At 36.1% G+C, this 26,108-nt stretch overlaps 1 protein-coding gene across 2 annotated transcripts; it reads right to left on the bottom strand.

Annotated features, from left to right (window-relative positions):
- Positions 1–209: 209 nt before the first annotated feature.
- LOC137919710 (proteasome activator complex subunit 4-like) lies at positions 210–25,356 on the bottom strand. Of its 2 annotated transcripts, XM_068762864.1 has the most exons (24): positions 24,932–25,356; positions 22,116–22,256; positions 21,790–21,906; positions 20,971–21,096; positions 20,735–20,779; positions 20,347–20,557; positions 19,724–19,877; positions 19,473–19,650; positions 17,970–19,394; positions 16,588–16,762; positions 15,545–15,820; positions 13,765–14,027; positions 12,575–12,820; positions 11,904–12,148; positions 11,456–11,583; positions 10,531–10,719; positions 9,621–9,816; positions 8,796–8,992; positions 7,584–7,702; positions 6,059–6,192; positions 5,329–5,486; positions 2,636–2,831; positions 1,573–1,943; positions 210–1,227 (listed from the first exon to the last, which is right to left on the bottom strand). In XM_068762864.1, exons 1-24 carry the CDS (start codon positions 25,159–25,161, stop codon positions 853–855), a joined length of 5,895 nt encoding a protein of 1,964 aa, XP_068618965.1. In that variant the 5' UTR covers positions 25,162–25,356; the 3' UTR covers positions 210–852. The 2 variants fall into 2 exon arrangements, with proteins under 2 accessions (XP_068618965.1, XP_068618966.1); XM_068762865.1 differs by lacking the exon at positions 20,971–21,096.
- Positions 25,357–26,108: the final 752 nt, after the last annotated feature.

Here is a 26,108-nt window from a genome sequence, read left to right on the forward strand (position 1 = left end):
GTTCAAGTATAAAAAAAGACGGTGTCATAGGCGCGGGAAGTAGTTGGATGCGGGCAACTCAAGGTCGTTCAATATGGCGATCTTTGGGGGAGGCCTATGCCTTCCAATGTGCATCTATCGGCTGCCATGATGATGGTGATGATCCGATACAGGCGATACGGTAGCCAGTACGTTAAATTAAAAAAAAAAAAAACACTTTTTAATAATGTCCTTTATTGACGAAATTTTTATTAAAAAAAGGGATTATATAGTTTTTACAATTTTTACAACATATAATGTTCCATTTCACAAAATATTGTAAAAGTAACAAAAATAAAATTTGTTAAAGTACAAATTAACTATGTTCACTATAACAGTGTCTGTACTAGAATGGTATTGATATAACCTTTATGGAATTCTTTGAAAACGTCATTAGACAATAAAATATTATAAACACAAGCCACCTGTAAGGAAGTTCAAATGGAGCCATCACCATACTTTTAATGTTATGTGAAAATATCCCTAAACTTATTTCACAGTCATAAAAACCTTTCTAAATTAACAAATATTTTGTTTGTTTTTGGCTTAAATCAACTAGTAACAATTTTTTTCGATCTTTTTGCCCATGTTATCAAGTATTTACTTACAACGGGGTGTCTGTTTAAGTGAAAATTGATTGTAATTGTGCGTTACACGTACCGCTTGTCTTTTATTATAAAGTAATCCAGGTTCAACAAGTGTCCCCACACTTACGCTGTATTGAAATGAGCATTTAAAGACAACAAATATAATATACAATTTTACAGATCCATCTTCTTTCCGTGTAAAGCTTTGCTTAGTTCGCATCGCAATAGTCGCGGTCAGCGAACAAGTCTAGGCGAAATAAGAAGGTGGCGAGGTGAGGTCGGAAAGTAAATCTAGTTCTTCTTCAGTCAGTTGTTCTCGGTGCTTCGACCAGTCGTCCTGATGTGTTCGTCGGAAATCTGCTAGCGAAGTGCGTATCGTGGCCGGTATGGGGTCCGGCGCATTAGTATGGCGGGCGAGCTCGGCCAGAACCTTGCCGAGCTGGGGACCTAAACTATAGGGCCTGGAAGCAACGTAGGCGCACAGGCCCAGTACTCCACAATGCTTCTCAACTAGTTCCTTCGAGTTACAACTTCGCATCAACGAGCGGAGCGTTTGGTCTTCGTCGGGCAACGCCCGGCAATGCATTAGACCCGTCAGCAGTTTCGCCGCAGTTTGTCTAACCTAAAAACATTAAAAACATGTTACTCTTTTCAGGTTATTGTAAACATAATTTTTTTGTATTGATACTAGAATCCAGCCAACTACATCAGACTGCATGTCAAGCACTTTGACATTGAAAATCGAACGGCATAAACAAAGCAAGCCCAATAATTTTTATTAAATAAACATAAATAATGTTGCAAAATTATTTGTGCCTTTCGATCGTCCAAGAGAGTCTTTTCTAAACACAGTCTCTTTTTAACGCAAAGTATATATCAACAAACAGTCTCTTCCTAACACAAAAATGAGTGGCATTATCATCGCCAGAGATAGGGTTAATAATATTTTTCGTTATAAAACACGAACCTCGAGTCGTTTATCTCTCATGAGCGTGAGAGCGAACTGCTCCGCGATCACGGCGCGCTCGGCGCGGTCGCACAGCATCGGCAGGCCGTAGAAGAGCAGCGGCTGTGCGAGGTCGACGCACGCGAGCCGTGCCCACCACGAGTGCGCCGAGGGCAGCGAGCGCAACGTGCGCAGGGCGGTGTCGAAGGCGGCGGGCGAGTGTAGCGCGCAAGCGAGCGCGGCCAGCAGCCCGCCCGCCGCGCGGCCCAGTTCTTCGTGCGGCTGCAGCGGACCGCGCGCCGCCGCCGCGCACGCCACGCCCGCTAGCCCGTACTGCACTTCCAGCTGCGACCCCGCGCCACGCACCACCAGGCCCATGCAGCCGCGGAGTACTGCAAGAAAAATTCATTATAATACCTCTTTTTACAAAATAAATCCATGTACCTTTGTATTTATTAGTCCATATTACAATCCTGAGCGTTTAAAATGAGTTTTGTGTACGTCGTCGTAAGAACAATGACATAAGAGTTCATTTGATAAAAACTAGATTCAGATTGCACTTTTCCATCAACCTTTAACACAAAACTACGTGTTTTAAACTCGGCCTAATTTTAGAAGAGCCCACAATAAACTTGGCGACTTTTTGTGGTCACAACACCTTTTTCATACATTAGTTAAAGCTATTCGCAAGCTCTATTATCACTAAAATATTTCTTACAATTTTTTGTTTTATAAGCTACAACAACAAACAAATCATAGAGTTATTATTATTTACGATTTGTCCCCGCGGACTTTACTGAGAAGTTATTGCTCTGTTGCATCGTAATAGATAAAATAAATTTAACACAGTCATCAGTTTTAATGAATTTTTTACTGACAAAGAATTGTACATTCACTTCTTTAAATCTTCTAAGCCTATAACCAAATACCCTGTAATAAGAGATATCCACCTATGTTATGACATTATCTCTGTAACCATAAGGCATAGAAATTTAAAATAAATGACTGTCTTTAAAATACAAGTTAATTAATAATTCAATTAAAATAAATTATTCCGATATTGATACATTTAAATTATTCCTACCAGTGGTAAGCAAGTTGACGGCATTAGCGTGGTCCTTGGGTGCGAAAGGCGGTGAAGGTACGGCATCGCCGGCCAAACGCAATGTAGCCTGAAGTCGCTTCTCCAGCTGGCTGTCGAGGCGCTCGTCAAGTAAAGCGGTTTCGTTCTCTGCTTCTTCCACCTCGCCTTCGCCTTGCCTTGCGCTGCTCGAAGACGGCTGCGATAAACGTCTATATTTTATTTCCATATAACATTCGCCGTTATATAAACTAGTGAATGGCTTTTTGTAAAATTTACTAACAAATTATTATATTTCACAGGCACTAAATTTAACCCTTAAATGCATATTGTTGTTTTTAAACAACATACTAAAAACCACAGATAAAATTGACCTTCTTTTAATTTTTTGTTAAATTTGACGACTAGTTCTTATTGGTGAACTAATTTTGTATATTTTTTTAATGTTAGCACTATCCAATGTTTATAAGCATTGAAAATAAGTTAATGTCAAATGTCACTTTGAAGAAAACTTTTCTAGTCGCGCGAAACTAAGTTTTGTAGTTGTGTTTGGACTGATAAAATATCATGTAAGTATATAATATATTTTTATTTGTTTGATTATATCTTCAATTACATGTTCACTTTGCAAAACATTGAAAATCACTTGATGCTACAGTCGAATAGGGCGAAATCTGGTATGTTGTAGGAAAACTACAATGCGCATTGCCTGCTAAATAAATGCATGTTTGGTGAAGGATTTTTCTTTTGGTTTTTACCATGCCGCTATTACTAGAAAGCAAAATTACAAAGTATTTAGAAACTCTTGAAGATTCAGAAGATGGCTTAGACTCCGAAGTAGAGGATGAAGGTCACTATTATCAAATCGTTCGAGATGTTCTTCGAGACCTTGAAAATAGTGATGACGGTGAGAATGCCCAGCCTGATGAAGTGGATGCTGATCCTCTTCTCGTTATCGACAACGATGAAAATATGCCAGACCCTCCTATTTTGGAAGCCGAAGAAGCAGCACCCCAGAGTAAATCACAAGGGATTCCTAGACGACTTCTGGTTTGGCTAAAACGAAACCTTGTTACTGTTGAAGATAGCCTTATTTTTAGGGGAGAAACTCAGATAACAGAAGCATTGATGTCTTGTAACACGCCGTATGTTTTTTTTACATTTTATTTTACATCAGATCTAAAAAATAAAAATGTAGAACAAAGTAACTTATACGCAGCCCAGAAACAAATCGACTACTGCAAATGGCGCTAAACGTGGTCGACCTAGTGGGAGCACTATACAAAGAGAACTTGTAATGGAGAAGTTCCGAGGACCAGCTCAAGCAATTTCTTTGAAAGACGTTAGATTGGATCAGACATATCATTGGGCAGTTTGACTGGATAAGCAGCAGCAGGTGCAAATTCCCAAAATGTTCAGGCTTTACATTCAAAATGTGCCAAAAATGTTGTGTATCTTTATAAGATACGAAAAAAAGCAATTGTTTTTATAAATATCTTATGATAGCATAAATAAATACTTCTCAAAAACAATATCCACTCTTATTTTACCCATACTTGCAAAATCTCAATGAATGCGTAATGTAGTTTATAAACAACATTCACATTATTGCAAAAAAGTATAGTAAATTCATGTCTAGATTTTTTTAATCATTTTTCCTACGCTGTAATTCATGTCTATTAACAAATATATTTTTTTCAAACGTGAAACAAAAATCGTCCATTTAAGGGTTAAAGAATATTTTTTAGAAATCAATGATATTAGAAGAAAACATGCAGCCATTTTTTGTTTTGCTGACCCCTCGTTACAAACCCCTGCTGTCGCAGTAAGCAGAGATATCAACGCAAACCAAATTACTTGAGCAAACTCTTGCTACGGCACTTGGGTATTTATTTATATAAAACCACTTGTATATGTCATGAGAATGCCAGAGCATAATTTGGTAGAAACTGGAATTATATTCCCCTATAATGGCATCAAATTAACTTAAAGCTACGAAGTGTTTCAAACATGCCGTGATGTAAGAAGAGCCCACAACAAACTCGAACAGGATTTTCTTGCAGTCACTTTTATAATGTACTGAATACAGTGACCAACTCTATTAACACTGAAAAATCCTTCACAGTGTAAGGATTTTCTATAAAATTCTTGTTTAAAGATTTTTTTATTATATGAATATTCAGAGATTTTAACATGGGATGGTACTGTAAAAAGATTTGCTGCATATTTTCCTTATATTTTTAAATATTTATATCGTTAGTCGTGAATTTAAACAACTGACATTACTTCGGCAACCCTGCCCTGTTATCTGGCTTTCTACTACAACTTTTTTATTAATGCCATTAAATGTATACAGTGATTTTAATGTTTGGGAATTCATTACATGCTAAGGCCCCACAAGTTGGACCGAGACATTGTCAAGGTGGCGGGAAGTGTTTGGGTGTATCCATTTTGGGGGAGACCTATATGTCTTGTAGAGGATGTCCATCGACTATCATGATGACGATGACATTTCCTCCCTCATGCGTCGAATCCCTCACTACTGAGGATCCTGACTATTTTTGGAAAATATGCATTGCATTGCTTCGGCTGATGATGACACAGTTGCCCGCAATTTATGACCAAGAATGGTCAAGTCGAATTAGAGGTTATGTTAAGGGTCTTTAATTTTTAGGGTGGTTGTGATCGAGATGAACCTGTGATTGGTCGTGGTGCGGCTGTGCGGCGTGATGTGCATGTGCATGCGCGTGCGCATGTGCCAGTCCGGCGCGCATAGCCGCGCGCGTCGGCAGCGCTTCCATGCTATCCGCCTGTGTGCTGCACGCCATCGCTATGCTCGCAACGCTCTTCACCACTAAACAAATTTACCAAAATTAATAATGACGTATGAATGGTAATAACAAGAATACACGCTTTTCTGTGGCGGCAGGACGTCCCCTATACTTTTAATTTTTTACACCGAAAACATGGACAACCAACCATCCAAAGCAGGCCTATCGTGACGTAATAACAAGTGTCTATTGCTTCAGCCGGTATACAAATATACAGAAATAATTTTTATGTAGTATCTAGAATAACAATTTAAGAGTACAGGAGATGCCTGCCGCACCGAAACCTACAGGGTGTTTAGTTATAGACGTAAACGCTTTAAGGGGGATGTATAGATCATTAGTCAACAAAAAACTTTTAAGTTGTTACACAAGACGCTGAAATTTTAGACTGAGATTTAGACGTGGCCTAATCTGTTCACAATACTCATTGATTGTCAATAAAGACTTAGAATTTGGGTCTTATTTTGGTAAAGTTATCAAATCGTTACCATTAAGTAATTTTTTAAATGAATTACGCATAAGCGCTTAAGTTAATTCGCAACAATTTTTAATAGTGTGACTTGACACTCGAGAACATGCAGTGTACGAATCTTACCGATATCGCCATTTTCGTCATAGAGGGCAGCAAGCCGCGGCCGTACGGAGTTTAGAAAATCCACGAGCCTCGGCGCCGGTCCGCTGTCCCCGCCCGGGAACACTACCTCCGTGTCAAATATTGTCATGAGGATGCTGGAAACAACCAGCTGGTTAACGTTTTGTGCCTAGGCAATTCCTGAAGACTTTCCGAGCGTATACGACCCACACTTTAGAAATTAAAAAGTAGTTTAAGACGTATGTTTTACATTTTTTCAATACTGCAAAGTTATAATTAGCAATAAAAAGTTATTAATTTAATATGCATTACGTATACGTGATGTGAAGTTATCTATATTCGACTCTGCAATTCATTTAATAAGAATCTTTTGTTTTTCAATAAGAACTGCAAATGGCCCGAACGGAAAGTGCAGCGGGAATCGTATACGCCCCACAGGACATGGAATATGTTAAGAAGACGCTCTAGAGAGCTCTTTTTACCTGGATTATTCTGCCTGCCATTTGTAGATTAGCGTAAAACCTCTTAAATTTACAGACCAGCTCGCTAATTTAGTACAGCACGTGATTCTTAAGATTATAGTTATATATATATTACATAGCACAAGCAATGACATCTACGGCGATTGTCAGAGAGTCCGTTAGAAGTCATGCCCATAACAATGATTAGCTATCTTAATACAATGTTATTTTAAACCGCCCTTTTGTAAGAAGTGAAAAGGACAGATCATTGTAGTTAACATCAAATTGACATTAACTTCTTCCAAAGGTTTCCACCCTATACCCATTTGAAAGCGAGCTAGCATCCAGTGGATTCTGTCAACCTTAACAAAGACGTTCGTCTATTTTGAGGGTAGATGTCTGTATTTTCAATAGCCATCAGCGTTTGGAAATAAATTTAAAGAATGGTTCACTTTAGGTTTCTTTATAAAAGGTTAAACATTATAATTTTTTATCATCGACTTCTTGGTTGACGAATACCGCCTCAAACTCTTTCCGATGTAACAGCTGTAATTGTGAAAAGAAATAAGCACTAGGTCACAGATAAAACAAGAATTAAGCTAAAAGCACGTAAAGTAGAATATACAGAAGCAATCCAAATATGAATAAAATAACTTTTCTTTGGCACCGTACAAATGACATCTGTCATTTATAGCTAATTATTATAGTCATCTATTATTTGCATATGTTCATATGCAAGGATTTTTTGTTATCACTTCCTAATCAGTTAAAAAGGAATTAATTACCACAAAATAAAGAAGAGAAGAAAGCTTTAAGAAAGCTCTCATAAAAAGAGATAAAGTTTGTTTCTCTAAAGAGAAATAACGTCATCGTTCAGCAAGCCATTTTGATCATGGCATCGATGTTGTTTGATACACCATTACATTCAGACATACCACACAAAAAATAATTTGTAATTTTGCAACCAACTACATACTATTTTAAATAGAAGAGCAATATTTTCTTAAAGAAGATAGATTTGGAAGTCTATTGAGATCAAAGTTATCGTATTGTCAAGTAAACCTTACCTGCCAACAGTTTCTCGAACGTTCTGGTAGGGATGCTGAATGAAGTTTGTAGATTCAAGTCTTTTCAAAAGTTCTGCAGCCAGCGGTGCGGCTCGCCAAGCCAATGTTCCCAATGCACCCTTTATGAGAAATAGACAAAGTTTAAACAAAATTAATTGCATGTTTATATACAATTATGTACAATTTGGGTTTTATTGTTTACATAAACAATAAAACCCAAATAGTAGCACATTGACTAAAACTATTTTTAAAAGAAAATGGAATAATTAAATAGATTTTTAAAGCCTCTAATGGTTACAATATTGCAAAGAAACAAGCGCGAAAACTAAGAAATGTACCTTTCTAAATATTTAAATAACGTCATTAACATGTTATTAAAATTAAAAAATGAAAATTATCTCTTTCTTGCCCACTGCAAGACTAAGCTCTTCCAAAGATTGCGACCATGACCAGCATTGTGCTGCCCGCATATATATCCTCGGTCTTGCCAGTGGAGGGTCACGAGCCCGTAGACGTGGCGTGGTTAGCGTTTATGAGTTGATGAGCCATTCGGCCCCAAAGGCTATCGGTTGCACGAGCTATGTGCCCCGTCTACTGCCACTTGAGACGATCAATTCCTCGAGCTATGTATCGATTTCGCAGTGAAACTCCTAGAAAAGCCCTCTGGGAGGCCTTGAGGCTTCTTATGAGACCCATCATAACGCTATTGTTCAATAGCAATTCAAAATTATGGATTCGTTATATTAATTGGAAAATTTGTTTAAAAAAGTCTTAAAAATCAGAGTCAGGCACATTTCTGTTAGCCAGGCGCAAGTGCCTTAATTAACAACCAATTTTTCGGCTGCACCAGGCAAGAATTTGATGTCAGTGTGAAAAGAGATGACATGGGTTTCTAAAAAAACGGGATGATTACCAGTAAGACATACTATAATGCTAAATTTAGATATCTCAGAATACTTACGGAACCTTTGGACATTTAAAATAAAATTATTTAAATTAATTAAGTTGTTATTGTTAATAAACATTTTTTACATTGTTACTTCTTATTTTCAAGGTGGACTAAAAAAAAATCATTTCCAGTTTTATGACGTAATATTTTCAGTGGGGCGCTAAAAGTGTATTATGTGAACGTAACGTGAAATATGTGCACTTTGAAAAAAAAAATGCAAGTACAAAAAAAAATAAAAAATAAAAATTAATTGGCCCTCTTACCTGAAGGGCGATCAAACGAGCGCAAACCACGAAAGAAGCTTCCTGATCGTCGGTAGTTCCGTCTGCGTTCTGTGGAGCACAGAAGTCCAGTAAGGCGTCTAGAATAGCACCGCTACGATACGGGTCCAACTTGTCCACACCTGTTGCGAGACACGTGCCCCAGTCCTCTATTGTCTCTGGCGTTACTGCAGTTAATCCTAGGTAAAATATGCTTTTTATTACAAAGTACTATTTACTTGCGTTGCTTACACCTAGTGAGGGGCCTACCCACACCGCGTCTACAGACTCGTGGTCGCCACTTGAGAACCTTTCGGTTCCATCGGCCATCGGTTGCACGGGCGACCAGCCTGCCCTCTGCCACTTCAGACGATCAATTTTTCGTGCTACGTCCATGATCTTGGTTTTTCTGCGGATCTCCTCATTTCAGAATCGATCTCGCAGCGAGACTTGGAGCATTATCATTTCAACAGACTTTATACTGTTGAAATATTTTGACTTGTTCAGCAAAAAAAAAATTATGGGGTTTACTTATTTATTTAATATCTTAACAATAAACATTTGCTTGCAAAAATTAGATTCTTATTCATACACTGCTAATCTTAGTATTATTGTATGATTATCCTTTCTCGTGCTTTAACAAAAATATTTAAGAAAATGGGTGGATTCTGAAGTTTTGAGATAAGTTATACCGTAATAGGAATAAAAAATACGTCGGAAGAGAGGTGGATGCATGCCCTAGTGGAAGTCTATGCGACAACGCATGTCCAGCAGTGGAGGTCCTAGGGCTGACTGGACGAAAGATGATGTCAGTGTGTCGTCACTTACCGGCTTTGATGATGTCCACGGCGGTGTTCTGTAATGTAAGCGCGCGTTCTCGAGGCCAGTACCTCGGAGCAAGCAAGGCTGCGGCCGCCATCTCAGCAGCCATTCGTTGTGGGGCCTCTTGCGGGTCGCTGGCACATCGCTTTGCGTGAGCCAATAGCTTGGAAGATATCCTTTCGCCGAATTGCGACATCAGCAGCTGCAATAATGTACATAAATTTCAATTCTAGTTGTTAAAGTAAAATAAAAAACCAAAAAAGTTGAGTGTGAGATGACGATACAAAGTAAAAAGTGCAGTAATTATAGTTGTAATTTGTTAGTACATTTAGAAGATTCATATTATAATGCACTTATACATCCAACATTGTTAAATGGGTAAAAACAGTGGTTGTTAAGTGTCAGGCCCACTCTCAGCAGATCAGTATCCCGAGTCGGTAGTTTTTCTTTTTGATTGGAGTCTCTCTGCTGCATAAATGGCATTTGCAGATTCCGCTGGTATGGGGTGGCAGGGCGCAAAGAGCGCCTAGCTTCCACTTTCGCCTAGACCTCTTTTGGAGTAACAGAGCTCGAGGGCTTCTGTGGGAGCCTCGGCTCGGGCCACTACTTGTTACTATTTTAACGGATTGGAAGATCGCCGAGCTCTCATATCGCTTCGGTGATCTTTCCCTGAAGTGACTAAGCACAACGACCCCCATGAGGGGACCTCGGCTGGGTTGTTAGTTGTCGATAGTACCAGCCAAGTGACTGTCATAGTTTACTACTTATAATGTTAAAGTAATAGATGATTCAAAAGGGTGGGTAAATTCTTCTTCTTTTTTTCGGATATTTCGATTTACAGTAAAAAATTAATGTCATAATTGAAACTGAAAAATAATGATTTCTCAACATAATTTTTTAAAAAAATGGAACTTACCTTAAATATAGAGAAGCGAATGCCATTAAATTTGTCTTTTCCTTTTTTCTCTTCGACTGTAAGGAAAGCGACCAGGCGATCTACGTTAGCGTCGTCATTGAAAAATTCGAACAAATGCCGTTCGCCTTCCTCCATGTCTTCTACCTTCAGCTCGGTGAAGCAATACTGTTCACTCGATGGGGCTGCCACCTGCACATTCGTATTGAACTCTCTGATGTATTTATTACTTTTATCATATTGTATGGTACACCCTATGAAAAATCAATAGTTTAAAAAATAATAAATAACGTAATCATAATATAGCACGAAAAAGCGTTTGCGAAATTCGCATTATTACATATTTAAATTAATTATTATTTACTATCTATAGTCGTCCTTGCAGACTTTATATTGTTAGATATTACAGGCCTGTCACATTCAAATAGAAAAAAATAAATTGGTGTTACATATTGCAGAGTTGAACACTTTTTATATTGCATATTTTTATTCATTTATGATATTATTGTAATGTATTTCTATAACGGTACCCAACGGGGTCAGTGTCGCCCACTCGTGGACGTCGTCGTTAAATTGTGTATTATGAAATATCTCATTTTTCTACATTGTATATGTACCTGTTCTATACCAACTTATTGTTTTTAAATTGAACTTTGGTAAGAAATTATTTAAAACAAGATTAATTTCTTATATTTTATCACTTAATACATTGCTTTGCTACAAATATTATTAGTTTATTGTATCACTATTCATAGTGTCAAGTTGTCGTCTACAAAATAAGCTATACACATATATTAAAAATTGTAGATTAAAATATAACACATGCTAATATGTATTATCCTATGCAGTTGGCGCGCCAAAAATAAAACATATATTTTTTTCTTTTCTTGAGATCCCATAGTCTCCATATTAATAAAAATTAACTAACCGTAAGTCTTTCTGGCCAAGAATAAAATCCGTAAGAAGTGTTTCTCAGAAAGGGTTTGTCCCATTCTTCGTCAGTCAGCGGTGCCCGCTCCTTCCACCACATTGCCCATTCAATGTCTTTTCTGTACCCTGGAAAAATAAATAATTATATTTTATTCCTATACATCTTTTGAAAACTCCGAATGTATTTTGAAGTAGTTATAAGAAAAATGAACAAGAAGTAACAAGTAAGAATGATTCCGAAATACATATGAGCTACCTGGGTGACTAAACCTTTTTTGGAGTAAGCCTGCCAGTTTCGCTCAGAGGCATTTTGAAAAGAGCAGCAATGGTAATTTTACCAAAACTCGGAATCCGACTTTCATCATCAGATGTCTCGTATGGGATGCAGCAATGGGTAGGCAAGCGTACAGTGTTGTTTTTTAAAGCGACGAGTTAAAGTTTTGTACCTGGTATATGGACTTTAGGTTTGGGTACTCCAGCGACTTCGTAAGGATCGACAGTGATCTTTACGGTACGTCGTTTCCGCTGTTTGAGACAGAAGGCCACCAGGCGCTGGGCCGTGCGTCGAACAGCGATGTCGTCGTGTACGAGCGCGTGCACTATGAAGTCGACCGCTCGCGGCGGATATGGTGTCTGCACTGACGAGCACGATGTCAGCATCTGCATTCCAAGTTGCAATCGACGCCATGCTCTGTAAAAATATCAAACGTGTAACTTTTATACCACCAATGTACTGTCTGATCACAATATATCTGGAACCATAATACTTAGACTTTAAATTTCTTTTTTATTTTTTTTGTTTCTATTAAATTGTTATAGGTCAATAAATAAATATTTTTTGGGAGTATGAAGTCTGTCGGTGTAGACATTACTTTTAGCATGAGTTTTGGTAAGGCTCTCCGAAGCTGTGTAGCCTGAGTTGTAATTACTAGATGCTTTTAGAACAAAGCAGAACAAAATAGTAAACAGCTGAAAAGATCAATAAATGATTTACTACTAGAAGTTAATTAGAGGGATAATGTTTAACATGATAAGGCAAATAACCCTTCTTTACTTACCAGAGCGGTGTCAGATTTATGATGAATAAACATTTGTAATGACAATACAATTAACTTACATATTCGGAGAGGACACTATGCCAATTAAATCTTCTACAAAATCTCTGTACACTTGTTCAGTTTTATTAGACATTTCTGTTTCTCTCAGTGCAGCTCCACTGAGCATCTTTGCGAACTCCGGCTCATTTAGTTGACTTTGGCTGAGAAAATATTCGGCGGCTTCTAAAGCTGATTTTGATATCTCCAGACGAGTGTTCACTGTTGGGAATATCCGATGAAGGGAATCTCCAACTGCCTGCTCTAATCTAAAAACAAAAAGAAATTTAATAGAACCCACTCAATCTTGGTTTGTCTCTGTGGGCTTATTTCCGTATCAATCGTCGTCAATTTATTTCAATGTTAAATTTAGTGTTAAGTATTTTTTTCAGTTTTACGATAACGTTTTTTTTTAAACAGAATACTTTTAGTAATACCTATTAAGATCTACACGTGGAAGAAAGTTATGGCACATCATCATCTCAGCCGATCAACGCCCAATACCAATCCCACAAAGACCACTACGATGACTGGTCTGGCGCTGGCAGCATCAAGTCATCTTAACTTTCTCACCGAGTGGAGAAACTATCCACGCCGCGTCTACCGACTTATTGCTCGTGTTATGCTTGCACATAAACAGATTTATAAATTGATAATACAGATTTTATACCACGAATTATACATTTCAATATCCTTGTTGTTTGATAGCAATAAACATCAACTAAAATTGTTATATTAAAGTTTGTTGTGACAGACGAACTAAATATCGACTGAAAATATCTGTGATTTTATCACTTCAGAAAATAAATAACCAATTTACACTGTAAGATTTATAGATGGCATATAAATTATAAATAAAAATAATTGAAATAAAAAAAAAATTAACGTTACACACATGCACACGTGCGCGCGCACGCACACGCACGAGCTATTTTCGGGCCGATTTGTGGAATTTAAAAATATTAAAGAAAGTTGTAGTGTCTATATTCATGTTCATCATTTTAGCCACAGGATTTGTTTAATTGTTGAGATCGTAGAATATACGTATAACGTGGGATATACGCAGTTTTTAATCGGATATATTGGAAATCTTTGAAGGTACATCAAAAATGGTAGTTTTGGAAAATATCAAACATAATCTACTATATTTTCATATTAACTTTATCGTTGTCTACTAATTATTGAAAGTGTAGCTCAACGGTTTATTACTCACTTTATTATACTCAGTTTCTCGCTAAGAGGCGCTCTGAGCATCGCCAGCCAAAGCGAACGTACAATATTCCAATCTTGCTTAGCCAAGAGCGGTCCAGTCCGAGGTCCCAACAATATGAAGAGCGCGCCCTTATGCTTTGCGTGCCATTCGTCACCCACGCCGCCTGTTTCTAGTAAACTCACAATTCTTGGCAGAAGCGCGGAATACGAGTATGGATAGTGGCTCAGCATCCAGTACAAACGGATCTGTGCGAGCATGCGGACCTGCAAAAAGGTACAAGCGATCAAAATAAATATTGCAGTTTCATACTAATATTGAGAACCATAAGTGATGAAAGATTGTCTATTCTAAATAAAATAAAAGGCTGTTGGGTGAAATAAACAGTATTATCGGTACATACGGAACGCCATTACGGGGTACCTGTATTTGTCAGTTACATGGCTATTTGATTACGGAGTACCGGTGAGAACAACATCAAACAAATTTTTCATAGTCGCGTGGCGTTTAAATTATGGTCTTATTGCACTTCAGCCGTTGCTCGAAGCCCTTCGACAGTCAACAACACCATTGTTTTGGCGCCAGGCAGGATTCACGGGTTAACAAGGAGCCGATAAAATATGAAGGGATACAGCAATGCGGCTTTAACAGTATCTCGGAGTAAGCGGTCGATTCGACTATATAATTTATCTATAGATATAAATTCTTCTTCGAAGTGTGTTTCTCGTACACACTTTAGTAACTACACACCTATCTTCCACATTGCCGACTACTATAAGCTTTTCCAAATTTTCTCAATTCCTCTGTGCAATGTGGCCGATGTACTTGTGACTTCTACGGAACCAAACTGGCTAGTGGGGTCCTTATTTTAATCTCTTTAAGAATAGATGAAATACACTAGTTTGGTGCTTGCTTGGTTTCGGTTGTGGTTGATGCCGTGAGCCTGGGGGCTTTTACAGCTTCATCGGAACTGAGTTCACAGAGCAGAAGAGTCCGTGAACTTTAAAACAGAAACTGGACAGATGCATTCCAGTTATACGATGACGTTCGCACGTAGTAAACCGCTCTACCCGAGTAGAGCTGAGTAGTGTTTGTGTTGTGTGCATGTGGGTTGGGGCGGCAGCGTGGACCACAGGTTAGCCAAGGAGGGATCTAGATCCAACCTCGGTTCGCCCACGCTATTTTCGTTTTGGAAGCGGACGGCCGCCCTCTGAAATACACTGTCTATTGCCCACGGGATTCTTAACATTCGACACCAACACATCTCGAAAGAGTCTATCGTTAACCTTATACGAGTGTGAAGTGTCCAGGATTCGCACGCATAAAAAGACTTGGTGAAATCGACAACTATTGTTAACTACCGTTTGTCGAAAATAAATTTAGCTAAAGTTGTCAAATTTATATAAGTTCAGTTGACACATTTAGAAACCTTTTCAATCGACGTGAAGGGAACAGATAATATCTTTATTCAATTATTAACAATATGTCAAATACAGACTTGAAGTATTTTCTTGCTATGTTATACATATTATTTTATGTATTGTACCTATGGAATGTGGTAAGGTGTATCAGATTATGCTACTTATTACTGTTTATAAAGACTATAGATATATTTCAACTCAAAATTTTTGTAATTGGACTAACTTAACTAAAGGAGTCGGATAATAAAATCTAAATAAAATTTTTATGAATAATAATAAACATATCAGTCGTTACAAAAACACAGGAATTGAATATAAAGATTTTGGTTAGGATTTTTTATTGAGTTGGCCAAATATCTCACCGAGGTGTATGTATTGATGGAGAGGTCGTAGAGAGCGTGCATAGCTTTCAGCGCTGATGGAGTGATTCCCGCCTCGCAGACGAGGTCTAACCGCGTGACATCTTGTATTTGAACTGCATCAGCTATCAGGGTTCGTATCTTGGCTCCACCAGCCATATTCCCTGCCACGCCTCCACGTCCGTCCAATGCGCGGTCCAACGCGTTGAAAGACCGCAGCCGTCCTTCGAGCCCAAACATATATTGCGTAGCCTTTATTACTATGACCCGTTCCCATAACTGGAAAGAGAATTTTTTGCGAATATTTCTGTTCACATTCAATTTTACAAACTATAAACAGTCGATAAGAACATATGAATTTCGAATTATTGGTTATAATGATATAAAAAGTACAAGGTAAGTAGTTTGCCTACTGCAACGTATCATAACATGACCGCAATATAATTGTGTCAGGCACGTCAAGCTCCCGGATTATAATCTCCTTATAAAATGATAAGAATTTGACTTAAGGTTTACTGTATAAATGAATATATTTAAATCACGCAACTAACCACTATATTAATTTAAGGCAAATCAGCGCTATACGGAAGTCGATAGTGTAATATAAACTGTAACATGACGTCTTAATTATATTCAATGCTATTACCTGTTTAGTTTATATGATTTTGCTAACTTATAAGTTACATTTTGTTATGATTATAAACAGAGAGCGGTGGTCGTCCAACGGTAGAGGAGCGAGTCTTGTAATCGTAGGTCGTGGGTTCGATTCCCGGGATACAATCTTATATAATTCACCCTATAGAGGAGAGTCAAAAATAAAAGTTCTGTTAAAAGTTTCTATGTTGAATAAAAGTATTTTATCTTTATGCCATTGATTCCGCATGTCATCGCGAAAAAATCACAGTTCGATGTAGTAGTGCTAAATAAAATGCTAAAAATAAATACACTAAAGCGTATTGATAACAGACAGCTTTTAGCTTTTATATAAAAATACAAACTATACTACGCATTCCAATTTAGGGATGTTGAAGGAACATTGAACAAACCTGGGTAAGCATCTCGAGCCCGCGCGTCTCGTCGGTGTTCGCCACGAGCATTGTGGCCTGGACATCCACCAGCAGGTTGGTGAGAGCGGCACGCATGTTCTGTCCGTTCAGCGTCACGGATAGCTGTACGCCATTTGTGAACGGCAGGCTAGTTGCTGGCACTTGAGACTCCACTCTTTGAAAACGGAAAACAATTAACGTATCTGGCCACCGAGGGAGGTCTCTAGATCGGTCCCCTCTAGGCTAAGCACCTTCTGCCACCTATAACCCGCCGAAGCTGTAAATGCCTATAGGTAAACGCCGATAATCCGTGACATCAAAAATAAACATTTTAAGAGTTTGTACAGAAAACATTTCTTGAATTGAGATAATATAAACATTAATAAATCGATATACACTCAACGCTTTTTAACACGGTAAATAAGTTTCTTTTAGAAAAACAAACAAAAAAACGGTGTAAAAAAACATGGCAAACAAGCTTGACTTTCTAAAAGTAATATAAGAAAACTAAATATTTTCCCAAAAAAAAATTGCAAAAGAAATAATAATGAAATTGATATCACTTAATAAATTGGAACAAATAAAAAGAAAACAAAACATCTCTATCACAAAAAAATAATTTAGCGTACAATAAAATTTATATCAAGTACACAAAACATAAAAATACAAATAAAAAATAATTTTACTATTATTCATCGAAACTTGATAATAAGTGTGTACGTTTATAACGAAGTAGACTAAAACGAGAGTTATGGTATTCAAAAATCGCTGTCTAAAGTTAGAGTTAAATATTTTTTTATGGATTTGGGCGTTTAAAAAAACTATATAGATTTGTGTATTTATTAGTGAAACGCGGAATACTATCTCTGTCCCACACTACCTATGTGACGTTTTGTCAGTCGTTGTATTTCGTACGACAGTGATAACGCTCTACGAAGCCGAAATTATCCGATTGTTTCTTTCCAAAGGTCGATGTGCAATATTTATCGCCGGGTATTGTATTCGAAAAAAGGGTGTAAAAAAAGGGTTGGGTGCAGTGGCGTAGCTAGGGGGTGGCGAGCGGGGCGGCCGCACCAGGCACCACAAGCAGGGTGGGCACCAAAGTTGAAAATAGTTTTTTTAAATTTTTTTTTGAATGTTGAATAATGAAATGTTAAACGAAAAATGAAAACCATCATTTAAAGTAAATAACATAAAAAGAACATCGAATTTTACTATTTTTGCACTAAGCCTCAATCTGCCTCAGGCCCCAAATACCATAGCTACGCCACTGGTTGGGTGTATAACTGCAGTTCCTAATTTTAAATCAAAAGAATCTCATTTTTGAAGACGGAAGAATCTCGAACATGCTATTATATTTTAATAAATACCCACATACTTACAATATAACTGGCTTCTCATTACAGGGCGGCAGGAATGTACTAGCTGATAAACTAGCGTTTATAATATAAAAACTTCTGAGTTTGCGGTCTCGACATATTGGTCTTTCTCCGTTCAGCCATTGTCGTAATCTGTTCACTTCAGGCAGTACGTATCTGTCCATTAGCATTTGAGCGCAGGCCGCTTCCTCGGCACAGGGCACGTGCCACTTCAAGTTCGCGTCCTTGATCAAACAACCGCGCCCCCATTCGCGAATCGGCAACCATTTTTCCGGAGCCTCACCGTAATCTTTGGGCGAACTCCTCGTCTCTTCTAAATAAATTTGTGAGAGGGAAAGGAAAATTCCACTCAGTACTTCAGCAGCGCGCGCAATGGCATACTTTGCATGAATTTTTAATATTCTATCTAAAACAGGAAGGATATCTGGTATATACTTTAGTAACACTTTCCCGTTACAATGCACTAAGTTCATTAGCAGAACGAGCCTGTAGACAATGTCGCGGGAAGGATTCTCTTCGTGCAGCGCGTCGTCTGTTAATAGAAGCTCCTTTAAATCAGTGCAGAGCTCGGGAAGAAACGCAGCTAAAGTCGACTCTGAATCTATTCGTGCGAACACGCGAAGTAAAACACCGACCATACTGCCAGAAACGTTCGTTTCAAACGTAGAGTCTGTTGCAAATGATTTGAACTTTCTCAGCGCTTCTTTGAATATCTTCGGAGAGCATTGCATTAAAACGCTTGTTGCGGCGGACGAGATGGCAGTTTCCATAGCGGCATCAGTTTTGCTCCTCATACCATCCGAGTCTTTGGTATCCAAGCGCGCCTGCTCCATAACACTAGATTCAATAATAACGAACAGACGGTCTAAAAATACAAGTATAAAGTCTTCCATTTGCGCTGTCGATTCACAAACTAACAGTTCCTCTTCTGTAAGATCAGACCAATATTCGTGAGCGGAACTGCAGTCTATATATGGTACCATGCTGCTAAAAATTAGAATTGAATTTAAAGAGACCAATGTCTTCTTCATGTCATTTGGATCAAGTCCTGGTAAAATGGCTAACAGGAAGGGCACCACATGGGTGGGTCCTTCTGGGTAATCAGCATCAGCTCCCCTGAGCATCGGTCGTGCTACGGCTGACACTGCCGACATGGCAGCGGTCACTCTGTGCGGTTCTGTCAAAGATGTAAGAGACTCTCTAAGCCTCTCTAGCAGAGGTGGAATGACTATGGCTGGTCTTAAAGTGGCAAGATGTTGTAATGACATAGACACGTCGATGGACCCGTTCCGACTGTACACCGCCTGGAGAGTGGGTCCAAGAGCAATTTTAACAAACTCAGTTATATCTTCTTCTCTTATCTTGTAACCTTCTGGTGTTTTATTCTCCCAGCTAAGCAAGTATTTTTTCTCAGTTTCCCTGCGGACTCTATAAAACGGAACAAAAAATTATATAAGCTTAAAATAACACTTTATAAATAAATTTAATTTTACTAGGATTGAATACCTGAGAAGAAATTCCCTGGATAGTTTTCTCAAGAAGTCTCTGAGTTTGAATGACCAGCGGCCCGAGTTGGCGCTGTGCAAGTAGCTTTCAATTCCAGCGAGGAAACTCTTCAAGTGTTTCAAAATTACACCATCGGGGTTAATGTTCCAAACGATCCAAATCGCAAAATGTTTGATGTCTGAAATTTTTTAATTATTATTGTAACGAAATAACAAGAATTAACAAGAAATAACAAGAAAAACATTTTATACCCAAAGAATTAACTCTGCTACATTGCATATCCTTGTAACTGACTGGCAAATTGAGCGAATGCAGTATAAACATAAAGATTTTTGACACATGCGGGGTCCAATCAATAGCACCTGGATTCCTCTTCGATAAAGCGGCAAATAAAACTATTAAATCCTGTAACACAATAAATAGAATTTAGTTATTTAACTTTAGAACTTTTTTATATCGCATGCATGTGGCGAGATGGAGGGAGAGCGGTGGCCACTCCGTTTCCTTATGTTGCCGTCAACGTTTAAGGCAGCAGCGCCCACCCCCCATCGCTTTCATAAGGCGCTGTACAGCACCACGGTTTCGGTACCACTATAATTATATACTGACTAGAGAGACTAGAATTAGTTAGAGTAGACTAGAATTAGAAAGAGACTAGAATAACTGGACTAATAAAAAGTACTATAAACGTAAAGACAATCTTAATTATCACACAAAATCTTGTTAGAAGCGGACTGAGTTTGCGTCAAGACTTCACTTCCCACGCTTTATGTTATTGTGTCATAGTATATATTTTAGAAAAATGGCCCTATTAGGGTATATAAGGTTATGTAGAGTAGAACAAGTTAATAGAGCTACAAATGTTTATACTTACATATACCCCACGTTGTACATTATAACAGGTGTCCCATAACCCCATCAGTTTGTCAAACCATAGATTATGTCCGAACTCTGCTTGATGAGGAGGTAACGTTACAGGTAGAAATAACGCTAATTGTGTAATCACATGAGCATCTGAAGTCCATGGTAAGATCTGGGGTAATAATTCCTCTAATATCTCTTTTGTTGCGCTTAACTCGAAATAACTGTAATATTTTGGTAATTTAACATCCTGGACATAAATTAAGTCACTAATTTTTTATTTAAAATAAAATTTTTATTTAATAAAATAAGCAGTAAATAAATATGCTGTGTTTAATTAATTCTAAATTGAATTTACAATCTGTCTATTTTCATCGAAAAATAAAGTTAAAAATACTTACGGCTTTGCGCAATTAACCATAGAAATATATGAGCCTTCCAATGACCTGCAAAAACAAATCTTGTGTAAAATCACATAAAATAATAAATACTTTTCCATGCAACCCCGCACATCCCTTCCACCAGGCTGAACTGAAACCCCCGAAGGTAGAATGAATTGCGAACCACATCCCACTATCACCCAGTGAATGTGAAATATAGCAGAGCGGAACCTTAATAAAATCAAATACAAAATTACGTGGGAAGCTCGCTTTCATCTTGTGTCGCAAGTCCAAATAGATTAAGGGCGTCGTCTAACCCAAAACCAGACAGAAATTTGCGAATTATTTCAACCAAATTAGCTTCTTGTTTCTTAGGATTTTTCCTGAACAAATATAATTTCTTTAAAATTACAAATACTCAATCATGTGAATTCATGATAAGAAACAAAAATAAAACCTTCAATGACAATGTTATAGTTTTTTCAAGTAAGTTTATTAAAATTATAATACGAGAAATATGTGATTAATCTATATTTTTCTGGAAACTATCTTATGAATTATAATATTAGGGAATGCATTTATGCACTTATCCTATTGATAAAAGGCAAAAGTATCTGTGTTATTCTTAAGTAAAATTATAATTAAATAATGCAGACTGGATCTGTTTTTATGACAATGCTATGTATGCAGTAAAAATTATGTATTTGGCAATTTCTATGTATTTATTACATTATGCTAAGATGTGACTAATAAAAGTATTTTCTTAACAAATTATCAAAATTTTCTTCCCAGTACATTTGATTAGGAAATAAATAGTATTAATAAATGGTAGAAAATCTATTGTTACATTGGCTTTTATTTTACAATTATATAATATTCTTATAGTAAGTTTCTTAATTTCCAGATACAAAATTAACATCACATGGGTTTCCAGGGTAAAGCAGTATCATAGGAACAATGCAGCTAAAAGGAACTGGTTTTATTATTTTTAAATTTGACATTTGGATATACCTACTTAATGTTCGAGATTATGTTAATAAATGTCTAAACTATTATCCTCAATTTTAAAAACTTACCCTGGATAATGGTACATTCCTATTGCTGTTTCACTTCTTTCAAACATTCTTTTACCCATATCATAAAGTGGACGCCATGCGAGCTTTAACTCATTTGGGTTAATTAAATGCCGTTTTCTGAAACACAAAAGTATCTTCCTAGATGACTACCTTACAAAATTCCTTTTTTAATAAGATAAAGTTAGCAGCCGGTAACTTATTAAAATTGGAGAAAGAAGAGAGAATGATAATACTATCAATGGGGATACACTTTGATAGTATTGTAATTAATTTTCTATAGCTTGAGTATTTATGAGCAATATAAATATACATTTTAAATTACTTACTTTGCTAATATTATAAACATTGTAACAAACTTGAGAACTTTGCATGGTTCAAGATCTGGAATGAGGACAAGCTCATATGCTAATTTTATCAGTGCAATATGATCTTCTTTTCCAAATTTTAGACCATAGATCCTCATATATCTGAAATTAAGACAAGGTTTCAATTCTAGATTAAATGTAACAATGGTATAATCTTTTTTTTACCCTATGTTCAATTAGATTATTAGTCTGATTACTATGATCAGATGTATTGGGTGGAGTATGTCAATAATCTGTATTAACTCTTTTCAAACAAGTTTCAAATTTATGAAATATGTGACAACAGAACAATTCTTTATACTACTTAATTTGGTGAATAGTGGATAACAACCAGAAGTATCAGTTTTATATTATTTTAACAATATACTCTTTGATTGAACACATACAAGAAATTATTTAGACACCCTCATATTTCTCAAAACACATACACATACTCTCCATATTTCAGAAAACACATTTTTGTTTTGAGTTGAAGACACTACTTCTTTTCAAAGAGTACTAACAGATTCGCTATTAATAATAAATGATATGATAGTAAAAAGTATTGAGTGCTTTCTTGGAAATGAAAAAGTAAGAGAGAAATAACATAGAATTCATTTAAACAATCTTAACTAATGTCAACTCAAAAGTCAATGAATCGAAAAAGACAATATTTTTTAAATAAGTTTTAGCAATCATTAATACTACACAGTAATATATTGTATCAGTGACATGCTGTAAAAAGTGAGTTCCCTGGAGGCGGTATGGATGGGGTACCAATTCAAATCATTATTTTTAAATTTAATTATTATTTTGTCTAGTTCTGATATGGGTTATTACTAGTGACACAGCACATTCTTTAAATGTTGAAGATTTTTTTTCGATATTTGCACACAATTATAGAATGCTGTGTAATTTTTCATAATGAAAATAATGAGCGCTCCAGGCATTGTGAAATACAAAATATTTTATTTATATATATATATATATATATATATACACACATACATACTTATATTACATTTGTAAGGTAATTGCCACTTCATTTTGATCAATTTTATTTGTTGGAACTGGTATGTTATCAATTTTATAACTATTTCCAAGTCTCTATATTTAATTTGTATAACATTGACATGATGCAAATTTATTTGGGCTATCAAATAAATACTGTAAAAATGATCAGCAGACTTTTTCTAACATATCATAAATATAATATGATTAATCAATGTAATCATTTATTTTATTTTCTGCCATGTGATCTCTTCCAATGTCAAGTAGGAAGTATAGTTTGATGGTATAAAGCATTTACCTGAAGCGCTGTTGTCATACTTGCATACAACTAGAAATACTGATGCAGGGCAACCAATACTAAAAGTATAGGTAAGAAACATCAAAGTGAAATACTGTTTGAAAACAGAGAATGTCTATGTTAGAGGGATGGTGCCTAATATTGCCTTCTTGTTATATTATCCATATAGCAATTATATCTAAATTTTTGAAAAAATTAAAGAATTCATCCAATTTTCAGGATGACTTCTGTTATATCAAAGCAATAATCAATATCTCAGGTCTTTTAACAAAAGTTTTCTTTAGCGCTTTAAGGAATTCAAAAGTTCATTCTTCCATTGTGGAACTGTGCCAGTGATCAGTTTTAAAAATAAATGTTATAGCTATACTTTTTTACAAACTCATGAGTTTTTGTATATTTTACTTTTCATTTTGAAAAATTTTAATTTTAATAATATTAATGCATTTAACATTAACTGTACATTTTTATATTGAATTTTTTTTAAATAAATGTAGTGGCATAAATATTCAAATAGTTTTTCATATTAAAAAAATATAAGGATTTAGTTAATAAATTAATCAGGAAGAAATGGGTGAAGAATGATGTAAATTTTAAAATAAATCTAATATTGTTGAAACAAGCATTTAATTAATAATAATTTAAATAAATTAAATAAAATGTCAATATATTATATTACACAAATAAGATAAAAGTTAATGATAATAAGCAGAGTATTGCATAGATATTCCTCAGTGAAATGGAAAATGTCACAGATCAATTAAACGGAAGCCAGGTGTTCATTTCAGGAAGTTCTGGGCTATGGCCAGTTATTTTTGTCTTGAGAAGCACTGCCAAAGGTTAACATGAAACCATGGCATAGACACAAATTAATTATACTTCCAAATAAAACTTGACTATATATAGTTAATTTCTTTTAATTGTTTGCATGATGTAGGATTTTAACATTTTCTTTTATCTTAAGCGGAATAAACTGTGTTGTCTAAAAGTCTCAAAGGTCTTAAAGTAATAATACAAAAACTTTGCATGAGTTTAAGCTAATAATTTATTAACAAATATAAAATAATACATTGTGAGCAATAAGTAATTTTAGTTCTGACAATTAAAAAGCAGTGGCAGCTTAGTGTAATAGAGCCACACTTGCTATTGAATGCTACAATTTCAATTATCAATGACCAGTCTTTATGTAAATTTTATAACATGATTATGCACAAATTTTCTAGGTAACTATCACATCCTTAGATTAAAAATCGATAATATTTTCGTAATTTGTTAATATAAACTAGCACACAATACTGTATTTTAGTGTGCCGTCTTTTCAAAAGGCTCATATATTTATGGAATTAATTATATAAATCGGAAGTATTTTTAAGCAACTTTGGGCAATTTATCAAAAAAATATTGTACTTGTACTTTTTTAAAAAATTATACACAGTGATTAAAAATATTATATACAGTTTTCTTCATACCCACATTGAAATATTTTTCTTACCTCATAAGCCTTGATGACCAAACTCCGCAACTGGGTTTCATTTCGCGCAACATTACTGCTTTGGCAAGATTTGTCTTCACCTGTTCTAGGAATATTGTTGATTCTTTGTCCAACTCAGAAGCATATGGTAAGAGGTGATTTGATAGCATCTCTTTTTGGGGTTTGAACCCCAGAGCTTTTATACGCTCTGGAGTCATCACCTCCTGTTCAAACTCTTCGTCCTGAATCATTTTGAACAATTTTTGTTTTACGGAAGATTTTATACAGGATTTATGTCCTGGAATGACGGCCACATTACCGTAGCCCTTAAAGTTTTACACACACAAATGACACACACGATATCCGTGTTAACACTGCTTGCACTTAAATCAACACCGAAATATTGAATTTTCACAAGTCATGTATAGATCCACAACTAAGACATTCGAGTTCAATGTAGAGACGTACGTTCCAATTCACAAAATTTTAATTGACAAGTATGAAGTCTGAATTTGCAATGTCACGTCAGTCAAGTATGTTCCTGTTATTATTTTGTAGCGAAAAAATATGTTCAGATTTTGTAAATATGAAATGTATATTTGACAATAATAAGTTTAGATTTAGAATTAGGAATGAGGTAGACGAACGAAAGTAGCCGATTTAGTCCAGCAGATTGGCAAGGTGGCAGTGGACAGGCCACATAGTGTGCAAAACTGTTAGTCACTGGCGTCTTAAGTTTATGGACCTGAAACCACGAATGAGTAAGCGCAATGTAAGATGTTCACCCATAAAGTGAACAGAGGACCTTGCTACGATAGTCGGAAGACGCTGGATGCAGGCCACTTCCTTTCGGTCCTATTGGAAATCTATGGAAAAGATCTATGTCCATCAGTGGACCTCCTATGGCCGAAATGATGATAATGGTGGTAATTCTGTTTCGAAAGTAAAAAAATATAATATCAATGACACAAAAAATGAATAAACGTTATCAAAGTTGCAATTATAATCGTTAGGCGTTATCGAAGATTCATTTTAATTTCAGATGAGACTAATAGGGTTACCCCTTTATATAATTAAATTTCATATAATTTTTTTAAAATATGTACTTCAATTATCCGACCTGGTTTTAATTATTTTCTCAATACTAAAAGTGTTTATAACACGGTCAGTATACAATAATTTCAATTATCGGTTTGTT

Source organism: Battus philenor, unplaced genomic scaffold (assembly GCF_028537555.1).
Source record: "Battus philenor isolate CCGP_79_NKW_IND1 unplaced genomic scaffold, ilBatPhil1.0.hap1 SCAF_17, whole genome shotgun sequence".
Taxonomy (NCBI): domain Eukaryota; kingdom Metazoa; phylum Arthropoda; class Insecta; order Lepidoptera; family Papilionidae; genus Battus; species Battus philenor.